Raw genomic sequence first — 11,152 nt, 5'->3', positions numbered from 1 at the left:
CCCCTTTTTTTTTTTTTTTTTTTTGTCGAAGATAAAAATCGAAATTTCTTTCCCTCATGAACTCCCTTTCTTCATCTTGAGGTCAGGTACACACCGAACTCTTCATCTCTCTCTGAATTTGACCCTTTTTGCTTGTTCTCTTAATTTTTGTTGAATTTGATTACCGAACGGATCTTTCTGTATCTGCTACTTACTTTAAGATCTCTTGCGAACTCTATTTTCTGTTCTTCAGGATCTTACTGAAGCTGAGGCTGCTATTACGCTGAGGACCTCTTGCATCATTGCGAGGTACATTTTTATTGGGTTTTTGTGCTAATCGTGTAGTTCAGTGGAAATTATCGCTTGAATTTGATTGGATATGATGTTTTGAGGTTATTGTTGTGTTCAATTTGATGGTCGGTTGGTCTGTAATTGGAAAATCATCGGATGGGTTTTTGATGAACTGGGCTTCATTTGTTCTGTCGTTTTCTTTTTTCTCCATGAAGCTGCTTTCATGGAGCTTTAGGAATGCTGTTAGTTTTGGTGAAAGTCTGCTTGAAATTTTGAGATGCTTTACAAAAAATATCTTCTAATTCTGCCCTGAAATCCCTTCAATTTGGATATGGCTATAAACAGTTCAATTGGTTCAGATCAAGATGTCGAGCTGCAATGAATTGACAGTAGTTTATTGGGCAGCAAATTGCAGCTTGTTTCTCTGAGTCCTCATTAGTTAGTGAAGTTTGAAATTTTGATGCTGTTTGTTGGCTGTCATCTGAGGGGATTAACCATTTGAAAGCTTTGTGGCAATGAAGTATTAGGAATTACGAACCTCCACAATGGTATGATATTGTCCACTTTGAGCCTAAGCTCTCATGGATTTGCTTTGGGCTTTCCTAAAAGGCCTCATACCAATGTATTCCTTACTTATAAACCAATGATCGTTCCCTAAATTAGTCAGTATGGGACTCCCTCCCAAAAATCCTCCCCTCGTACAAAGTACACTATAGAGCCTCTATCGAGGCCTAAGGATCCCTCAAACAGTCTCCTCTTAATCGAGGCTCGATTCCTTCTCTAGAGTCCTCGAACAAAGTATATTCTTTGTTTGACACTTGAGTCATTTTTACTACACCTTCGAGGCTCACAACTTATTTGTTCGACATTTGAGGATCCTATTTACATGGCTAAGTTAAGGGCATGGCTCTGATACCATGTTAGGAATTACGAACCTCCACTATGGTATGATATTGTACACGTTGAGCATAAGCTCTCGTGGTTTTGCTTTGGGCTTCCCCAAAATGCCTCGTACGAATGGAGATGTATTCCTTACTTATAAACCCATGATCCTTCCCTAACAGTCCTCAACCTGAGGTGACTTTATGATTTGGGTTTTGGGTTTCAGATTACTGAGGAGTCATGAGAACTGTTAGGAAGATTAAGGCCAAATTGCTCTGATAGTGAGAAGTATACAAGAAGAAGCAAACCTCTCAGCATAATGTATCCATTTGGTCCAACAATTTTTAGTGAGATGTGTATTTCCTTTTTCATGATTGCCTGTTTCTCGTAGTAATAATATGTACAATTTCCCCCCATTTTGTGATCTACATGGTGTCGAAACCCTAAAGAATGGTTGGCGCATGGTTTAATAAGTTCAGTCTATGAAATTTGGGGTCGGGAAGGCCGAACGTATGCCAATGGTGTTTGGGTTGTGCATGTGAATCAGCAATGAGAAACTTGGGCTCGTGTTACGTATACTATATGTAGTTTACTTTTCTAACTTTTTTCGATTGTGTTTCATGAGTTTGTATTTTAAGCATTTGATTCTGAAGGGAAATAATATCCTGGCTTGTTTAAACATGTAAAAAACAGTGCTTGCTTAATCTGAATCATTGGAGCAAAGGAAAATCCAAATGGAAGACTTAAACAGGAATGTTTCTCAGGCTCCTCCAAGTCTGCAAACTCGAAGTTCTCCGGACGGTCCTGTGGCCATCCTTTGGGATATCGAGAATTGCCCTGTTCCGAGTGATGTCCGCCCTGAAGATGTAGCTGGTAATATAAGAATGGCTTTGCGAGTGCACCCGGTAATAAAAGGGGCAGTTATGATGTTTTCTGCATATGGGGATTTCAATGCTTTTCCTAGACGATTGAGAGAAGGGTGTCAGCGAACGGGGGTCAAACTAATTGATGTGCCGAATGGTCGGAAGGATGCTGCGGACAAGGCTATACTGGTCGATATGTTTCTCTTTGCCCTCGACAACCCTCCCCCATCTTCCATAATGCTCATATCTGGAGATGTCGATTTTGCTCCAGCTCTTCACATTTTAGGTCAACGTGGATATAATGTGATACTCGTCATCCCTTCTGGTGTGGGCGTTTCATCTGCCCTTTGCAATGCGGGGAAGTACGTTTGGGATTGGCCGACTGTGGCTCGTGGTGAAGGCTTTGCACGTTCCCCCAAAATGTTGACTTCCCGTGGTGGAGCGGCTGAAATTTCTGGATATCTCAAGGGATGCCATATCAATGACGATCCAGATGGTCAAAACGAAGAGGAAGCGATCGTCTATGGAGGGGTCTCCCATGGCTATCACAACCTCAGGGATTTTTCAGTAGTCACTCAGGCTTTATCTGAATACAACGGCAATTCGACAGTTCCTTGTGCACCTCCAAGTTTGAGGTCACAGAGTCTCCCATGTGGTCTGAGCGACGTTCCAACGGGCCCCGTTTCATGTGGAGACCAGAATGAGTCCACTTGGTGGCCACAAACAGGAGACTTAAATGTTCTGAAGGGACAATTGGTTAAGTTGCTAGAGGTTTCTGGAGGGTCCTTACCCGTCACTAAGGTTCGTGCCGAGTACCAGAGAGTCTTTGGAAGGCCACTTTACACATCCGAGCCCGGTGTCAAGCTTGTGAATCTTTTCAAGAAAATGGGGGATGCCCTCATTGTAGAGGGCAAAGGCAACAAGAAAACAGTCTACATTCGAAACTCGAGATCATGCCCGAGCGCCCCACCTTTGATATTATCAAGGAAAGAAAACAAGAAAGGTAAGGGTACTTCAGAGGAAACTATTGATATTGCTCCAGGAATGGGCTCATCAGACGAATACTCAGAGGAAGAAAGAGTAGTTCATGAAGAACACAACGATGAGAAATCTGTAGGAAAAAACAACAACGAGTGCGATCTCGAGCAGTTCAAACACCAGCTACAGGAGATTCTCGTCAGCTATTCATGTAGAATCTTCTTGGGATGTTTCGAGGCAATATACCTACAACGATACAAGAAAGCCTTGGACTTCCAGAGCCTCGGCGTTCGCGGATTGGAGGAGTTGTTAGACAAAGTAGGCGACGTCGTGGTTTTGCACGAAGATCCAGGAAGCAAGCGCAAGTTCCTGGCTGCTCTTGGTGGCTAACATGATAATGAAGATGATCAGGTAGCTAAGCTACCTTTGTAAACTACTATTATTGTATGCCATTAACTTGTCAAATAGCTGAAAAGAAATAAGAAAAAGGAAAAAGAAGCCCAAGTTTGTGGTGAGTGCTGCCTACCACATAGTTTTAGAACGAGTGGAGTATGGCTGAGGGTGAGGCTGAGGCTGGTTGGTTGCTGTTTTTTCTTCCTCCAGCATGTTCTTTGTGTTCTTCAACATATGGAACCTGTCACTGTGTGTCTCTGTTCCTGATGATCTGCTTTTGGAGATCTTTGTCTGTGCCTGTATATTACTTTCCACTCAAGTTTTAAAATTTATATATACCTTCTTTCTTTCCACTTTAGAACTGCTGCTTCTTGCTCCATTGCCATTGATGTGAGTATTCCATATAAAAGAGTGGTTTTTCGGAACGTTAGTGGTCCAGTATTTCACTAATAGGCCCTCGTGTGTGCGCCACACACATTTTTTTTTTGTTTGTTACTAAGGATTGGGGCACACGGTATTCTATAGAGGACAACGCTTTCTCAGCCAAAATTCTTTATGAGAAAGGGTAGCCTTTTGTCCCACGCAACTAACTTGCTCACGTGGTTCACTCTAAGAGACCTAAACCAATGTTCGTATACTAAAAAATAAAGATTTTTATAAATTTATTAGTATTAATAAAAATATATATATATATTTTATATTTTATATTAAAGAGTATTATTAAAACAAGCTGCCAATTTTATATAATTTAGAAAAAAAAAAGAATTAAAAAAAATTACAAGTTGAACAAATGTCGTTCTAATGGAGCCAAACAAGTAGGGTCGGGTTTTGGGCCGTACCCCTTGACAAGGACCAAAGCTCAAATATTGAAAATATATTATTTTTAAAATATAATAATAATTAGTAAAATAAAGGAAAAAAAAAAAAGTAGGCGGTGGAAATAGAAGATTAGTAGAGAGTCGGGTGTCGGCCACATGTTTTGGGTTTCGACAGGCGGCATGTTAGGCGGCGGGCGGCTTGAGAGCAGGACGCGGCGGCCTGAGGCCGTGACCCTTCATTGCTTGGAAAGGTTATTATTCCTAATTATTATTTTTCCTTTTTTATTTCCCATCAATCCACTAATCACCCCATAATTAAATTTAAATTAAAGTTTAAAAGTTTAGAGGGTAAACTTGTAATTTAACACGTAAATTAATTTTAATTTTTTAATAATGAATATAAATAACGCTCAATTACTTAAAACAATATATGTTCTGTTCCTCTTTTATATTTATAAAATTAAAAAAAAAATTCTATTACCTATATATCATAAAAATATTCTCATTTTTAATGTTTTAATTAAATAAAGTTATAAATCGATTTATTAATTATAAAAACTTTACCGAGATGACATAAATTTAAATATTTGATTTTATAAAAAAAAAATAATAATTAAGTTAGGTTATTGAAAAGACTTAGCTAAGAAGGAATTTGTAATATAAATTTTATAACATCCGAAGGTCATTGACAAAGAAGCAATAATATATTAAATTTGTGATGTAGGGTTTTCAACTACATGAGGTAGAGGGAGTAAGAAATTATTCCCTAATAACTAAAATATTTTAATTTATTTCACTACATCATATGATATATTATTATGTCACTTTCATATTATATATTATATTTTAATTTAACTAAACTTTAACAAATATCTATTTTCATACGTTCCGTCGGTCTCTTTATTCTTTTTTAATATCATTAAAAATACAAGCTTACAGTTAGTCTCAAGGTTGTCTTCACAACTCTTATAAAAGAATGCTTTGTTTTTCTCTCAAACCGACGTGGGTCCTGACAATCCACTTCCCTTAGATGCCCAACGTCCTCATTAACTCATAATCTACCCTAGTCGGGAGCCTAGATGTTAGGCCACAGTCCACCCCCATTGGGAGCCCAACATCCTTGCTTAGTTAATTTCCATGTAACGACCCAGATCCACCGCTAGCAGATATTGTCCTCTTTAGGTTTTCCCTTTCAAACTTCCCCTCAAGGCTTTAAAACGCATTTACTGAGGGAATGTTTCCATACTCTTATAAAAGATGATTTGTTCTCCTCCCCAACCAATGTGGGACATCGCACTCCCTCTATCTAACTCTACTATTTGTAACAGTCTAAGCTCACTGCTAACATATATTGTCCACTTTGGCCCATTACTATCATCGTTAGTCTCACAATTTTAAAACGTGTTTGTTAGGACTTATAAGAGATGTTTTATTTTCTTCTCGACCTCCCAATTAATTAACCTAACATTAAATGATATTTAATACGTAGAAAAGTTGGATTAGAATTAGCCTAACATTAGAAAATATTATTAAAAATATATATATTTTAGATATTAAATAATATTATTGAATATAAGAATTAATTATAAGGTAAATTTGAGAAGGGAGAGTTGTAAGGCAACCACTTATTACAATCCAATCCTTTTATAGCTTCTCCTAAAAGGAGTGGAAGAGGAAAAGGCAAAAAATAGGCTAATAAATAAAAAATTATTAATAATTATTTGTGCGAACCAAAAAAAAAAAAAAAAAAAAAAAACGGCCTTTGAAGGCTACCAAAGGTTCTCCAACGAAAGGGAAAGAGAGTCCTTAAAATCTCTCCCATCTCTCTCTCTCTCCCTTCAATTCCCACATCCAAATCCAAATCCATCTCTCTGAAACAAGCATGTCCTCTCTCTCAGCTCCCTTTCTCTCCCCTCCGGCAGCTTCCAGCCGCCGTGGATGGCGTCGAGTGACGGCAGCGCCGATTACATCAGCGCCGGCGGAGGTGGCGGTGGAGGAGGCGAGGCTGGAGGCAAGAGTGGAGGAGAGAGAAGGGTATTGGGTGGTGAAGGAGAAATTTAGAGAAGGGATTAACCCACAAGAGAAAGTGAAGATAGAGAAAGAGCCAATGAAATTGTTCATGGAGAATGGGATTGAAGAGCTCTCAAAGTTGTCAATGGAGGAAATTGATGCCTCTAAGCTTACTAAAGATGATGTTGATGTTAGACTCAAATGGCTTGGCCTTTTCCATAGAAGAAAACATCAATGTGAGTTTCTTTTCGATGTTCGTGTCAATTGTTCGTGTTGGGTCGTTTGTACATAAAATTAGGATCAGTGTCTGAACTTTCGAAATTAAATAAGAAATTAATTAAGAAAATAGAAGCTAGGAGGGTAAGATAGTAATTTACATATTAATTTATGTATTTATTGACTAAAGTTGAAATTAAAAAATATTTAAATGGTGGTTTGTTTTATAAATTAATTCATGTTTGGATCTGAAATTGAGTATTTTTTTAATTAGAAGAATTAATTTCTATATTATTAAGAGAAAGTCTACATTAAATACTTTTATATGCAATTTGATAAAAATAAATAAATGACAAGCGTGCCCTTTTAAAATATTTTTTAAACAGATGGGAGATTTATGATGAGATTAAAGCTGCCAAATGGGGTGACAACAAGCGAACAGACGAGATATTTGGCGAGTGTGATCCGGAAGTACGGGAAAGACGGCTGCGCCGACGTGACGACGCGGCAGAATTGGCAGATTCGCGGCGTGGTTCTAGGGGATGTGCCGGAAATTCTGAAAGGATTGGCTGGAGTTGGGCTGACGAGTCTGCAGAGTGGAATGGATAATGTGAGAAATCCCGTCGGAAATCCCCTCGCCGGCATTGATCCGGAGGAGATCGTCGATACTAGGCCTTACAATAATTTGCTCTCGCAATTCATCACTGGAAATTCCCTTGGAAATCCTGCATTCACCAATTTGTAAGTTCAATTCCAAATCGTGTATCTAATTTAAACATTTCCCTAAAACCCTAAAACCTAGAAGATGAAGAATCGGAAATTGGTATGTGTTCATCTGAAGAATTGTAGTATGTGATTTGTATGAACAGGCCAAGAAAATGGAATGTGTGCGTGATAGGATCACACGATCTATACGAACACCCTCACATAAACGACCTTGCATACATGCCCGCCACTAAGAATGGACGAATGGGCTTCAACGTGCTGGTGGGCGGGTTCTTCAGCGCCAAGCGGTGCGCCGAGGCAGTGCCGCTCGACGCCTGGGTGCCGGAAGAGGACGTGGTCCCTCTCTGCGGAGCTGTCTTGGAGGCTTACAGGGACCTCGGCACCAGAGGCAACCGCCAGAAGTGTAGAATGATGTGGCTCATCGATGAACTGGTCAGTCTCATCATATTATTCAATACATCCTAACATTATCAGTATCATATAGTCCACATTGAACATAAACTCTAAGTCTACTGATCAAAGGGGCTGTTAGAATATGAATTAGTGACTAAACTTACACTAATGGGTTGATTTAAGTTCTTGATTTGAAAGAAAATGTAGCTCTTGATGCGAAATCTGCTGGTTCTGAGTTGGATTGAAGGTGATTTGATTATATGTTAACAGGGTTTAGAAGGATTTAGAGCTGAAGTAGTGAAGAGAATGCCAAGACAAGAGTTGGAGAGAGCATCACCGGAGGATTTGGTAAAGAAGGAATGGGAAAGAAGGGACTATTATGGAGTGCATCCACAAAAGCAAGAAGGTTTAAGCTTCGTAGGAGTTCACATTCCTGTTGGTCGAGTTCAAGCGGATGAAATGGACGAATTGGCTCGACTTGCCGAGGAATACGGCACAGGGGAGCTCAGATTGACAGTGGAACAAAACATAATCATCCCCAACATTCAAAACTCAAGGTTAGAAGCCTTAGTGAAAGAGCCTCTATTTGACAAGTTTTCACTAGAGCCACCAATTCTCATGAAAGGATTGGTAGCCTGCACTGGCAACCAATTCTGTGGACAAGCCATTATAGAGACGAAGGCTAGGGCATTGAAGGTGACTGAGGAAGTGCAACAGCGAGTCACGGTGAGCCGACCGGTGAGGATGCATTGGACCGGTTGCCCAAATACCTGTGGGCAGGTTCAGGTTGCTGATATTGGGTTCATGGGGTGCATGGCTAGGGATGAGAATAAGAAGCCTGTTGAAGGGGTTGATGTGTTCTTGGGTGGGAGAATTGGGAGTGACTCACATTTGGGAGATGTGTATAAGAAGGCTGTCCCTTGTAAGGACTTGGTGCCCTTAGTTGTGGACATTCTCGTACAACATTTTGGGGCTGTCCCAAGGGAGAGGGAGGAAGAAGAAGAGGAGTAAGTTATAGGGCAGGCTGTACCTTTCAAGCTTGGACATATTGGATGCATTTGCCAAATGGGGCAATACAGGTTTGGTAACATTCAAATACACAGCCATTTTGATGTAACTAATCTTGTAAGTTTGTATTTCAAAGTTTGTAATCATTACCCATATGTTCATTAACTCGGTAATGAAGAAAAGGGCAATAATATTTGCATTCTGCATTTAGTTTAATAACCTTTGGATCGATCACTCGTTTTGAGTATTTGAGCATCTGATGTCGATAAACGGTTTTTGAGAGAGAGGAAGAGATGACGATGGGGGAGTTGAGGTTTTTTCCATTTCATCTCTCGTTGGTTTGTTAGGAAAACAATTTTCATTCTTAGAAATGATGAGTAGGTAACGTGGCCATGTTATCACAATCGTATTCTCGTGGTAGTATTACAACGATTTCTTTGGCATTTGTTCTAATCTGGCGAATAAGTCAGTTGTGTGAAAATTGAACTTTGTGAATAATTTTGACATATGGTCGAGCTTCGAGTCATGTTGACAGAAAACGACTTATAAAATATAAGGGAAAATACGTTGTACTAGATAAATATTCTTGTGGACGATTATACACGTTCGTATTTAACTACACAAAAAAACAAGTAAAAGGGGTTTGAAAAACAAGTAAAAGGGGTTTGAAATGGGCATGCTGCTAGTTTCAACACGTCTCAGATAAATATATGCCAATAAATTTTAAAATTCCTAAAGTAAATAACAAAATATCCAAGCTGGGCCCACAGAAATCCCGCTGGCCCAAACTCCACCGAGTGCCAATTTGCGTTGTAATGATGCCACGTCATCAACCTCTCCGTATATATACCTCACTCTTCAATTCAACTTCTAAACCCCCAATTCCAAATTCTCTAATTTCTCTCTCTCATGACCTCTCGATCTCGATCCACGGAATCGCCGGAATCGTATCACTTCTCTTTTCCGCCGCATTCCATGGCGGATAGGTTTTGGTGCGAGCTTCAAATTCCGCTTCCTACATTTGATTGTGCCGCCTCCGCCTCCGCTTCTGCAACTACTTCTTCCATCACTTGTTCGAGTACGGACGCGATTTTCTCTCCCTCTGTTTTCGAGACGTGTAGTGTTTGTCGAATCGATGGCTGTTTAGGCTGCGATTTCTTCCCGCTGTCATCGCCACCGGTCGAAGGCGAGACGAAAAGCGGCAAGAAGCGTTTGAAGAAAATTTACAGAGGCGTTCGACAGCGGCCGTGGGGGAAATGGGTTGCCGAAATCCGAAATCCGAAACTCGCAACCAGAGTCTGGTTAGGAACCTTCAATACTGCCGAAGAGGCCGCTAGGGCTTACGATAAAGCCGCGTTGGAATTCCGAGGGCCTCGAGCAAAGCTTAATTTTCCATTTACTGATGATTCACTGAGAACAATGAGGCCGGAAAATGAAATTTCGAAGAACAGTAGAAATTCGGCGGCGAACGGAATCGAAAATGAAGACGAAATATGGAGGAAGCTTGAGAAGGATGAAATGGATCAATGGATCTCGTCGCTGATCACGGATTACGGCGGCGATTCGTCAGACTCCACCAGTATTGGGGCTTGAGAATTTTTTAATATCCTACTGTTCGAATTTTTGAAATTTCCGTAAGAAGAAATCCACTCGTATTTTAGATATTTTAGGTTTGGGATTTTTAACATCCCAAAAAGTATATCTAAAATCTTCAATCACAAATTTAGTTTCTAAAATTTAAATTTCGTGTTCATCCAACATTATGATACCTTTTTTATTTTTATTGCTAATTTAGAATTAATTTGAGCTAATTAAAAGGTTATAACTAAAATTCCTCCTCCATTAAACTTATTATTACTTATTTTTTAAAAATAATATAAAATCTGAATTTAAAAAATATAAGTTAATCTATTAATTTAATTTATGTAATTTAAAATTTATTAATATTATTATATAACAAGTTTCGATAAAAAAAAAAAAAAATTTTGAATAATTAAATTATTGAAAAATACAAAAAAAAAAGTTTTGTTCATAATTTAATTGATTTAGGTATATCTTTTTAAAAAATTCACACTAAATAAACGTTTTGAATATTAAATAATTTCTTAATAATTAACGATTTTAGGTCAGCTGATCTGGATAATAAAATATAATTAATTACTTTAAAAAAAACAACAGCAAAAGCATAGATTCCACGTTTCTAAAACGCACCAATCATTTTCCTCCACGTGTTCAATAGTGGATTTTTCATTTATTTATTTTTGCCAACTTGTGGTCTGTTTTCCAACATGTGGGTTATTCTTTATCCCTTAATTTGGTTTTTTAAAAAACAAGAAAAGGATAAATTTATTTAACATTTCATCACGCTCTTCATATTTAGCACGTGTTCTATTTTTTTTTATAATGAAGACAAAAAAAAAACAGAGTTTTTTTTTTTTTTTTTTTTTTAACCCTTAAACAATTTTAATTAGGTTAAATTATATAAAATTAAAAAAAAAAATGTTTGAATTAAGATAAGAAATATTAAAATCTCTTAGTTAAATGCCTCAAGAGGTCTCTCTTTCTTTAGAGTTCTCGAACATTCTCCCCTTAATT

The 11,152-nt window shown here is 38.4% G+C and overlaps 3 protein-coding genes across 4 annotated transcripts; all 3 read left to right on the top strand.

The window, feature by feature from the left end:
* The first annotated feature begins 4 nt into the window (after window positions 1-4).
* Window positions 5-3,737, top strand: LOC111430907. Of its 2 annotated transcripts, none has more exons than XM_023067388.1 (3): window positions 5-86; window positions 233-288; window positions 1,846-3,737. In XM_023067388.1, exon 3 carries the CDS (start codon window positions 1,887-1,889, stop codon window positions 3,381-3,383), a length of 1,497 nt encoding a protein of 498 aa, XP_022923156.1. In that variant the 5' UTR covers window positions 5-86; window positions 233-288; window positions 1,846-1,886; the 3' UTR covers window positions 3,384-3,737. The 2 variants fall into 2 exon arrangements, with proteins under 2 accessions (XP_022923156.1, XP_022923157.1); XM_023067389.1 differs by having other exon boundaries at window positions 50-81.
* A 2,298-nt stretch (window positions 3,738-6,035) lies between these two features.
* On the top strand, window positions 6,036-8,804 carry LOC111430906 (ferredoxin--nitrite reductase, chloroplastic). Its single transcript, XM_023067387.1, has 4 exons — window positions 6,036-6,450; window positions 6,817-7,171; window positions 7,300-7,588; window positions 7,820-8,804. The coding sequence occupies exons 1-4, from the start codon at window positions 6,087-6,089 to the stop codon at window positions 8,558-8,560; spliced, it is 1,749 nt and encodes a 582-aa protein (XP_022923155.1). The 5' UTR covers window positions 6,036-6,086; the 3' UTR covers window positions 8,561-8,804.
* Window positions 8,805-9,448: 644 nt separating this feature from the next.
* LOC111430796 (ethylene-responsive transcription factor ERF109-like) lies at window positions 9,449-10,265 on the top strand. The gene has a single exon (XM_023067204.1). The coding sequence runs from the start codon at window positions 9,467-9,469 to the stop codon at window positions 10,148-10,150; it is 684 nt and encodes a 227-aa protein (XP_022922972.1). The 5' UTR covers window positions 9,449-9,466; the 3' UTR covers window positions 10,151-10,265.
* The last annotated feature ends 887 nt before the right edge of the window (window positions 10,266-11,152 follow it).

The sequence above is a fragment of the Cucurbita moschata genome, unplaced genomic scaffold, assembly GCF_002738365.1.
Source record: "Cucurbita moschata cultivar Rifu unplaced genomic scaffold, Cmos_1.0 Cmo_Scf00034, whole genome shotgun sequence".
Classification (NCBI taxonomy): domain Eukaryota; kingdom Viridiplantae; phylum Streptophyta; class Magnoliopsida; order Cucurbitales; family Cucurbitaceae; genus Cucurbita; species Cucurbita moschata.
The sequence above is the reverse complement of the archived record's forward strand: the minus strand, read 5'-3'. Positions and strand labels throughout refer to the sequence as shown.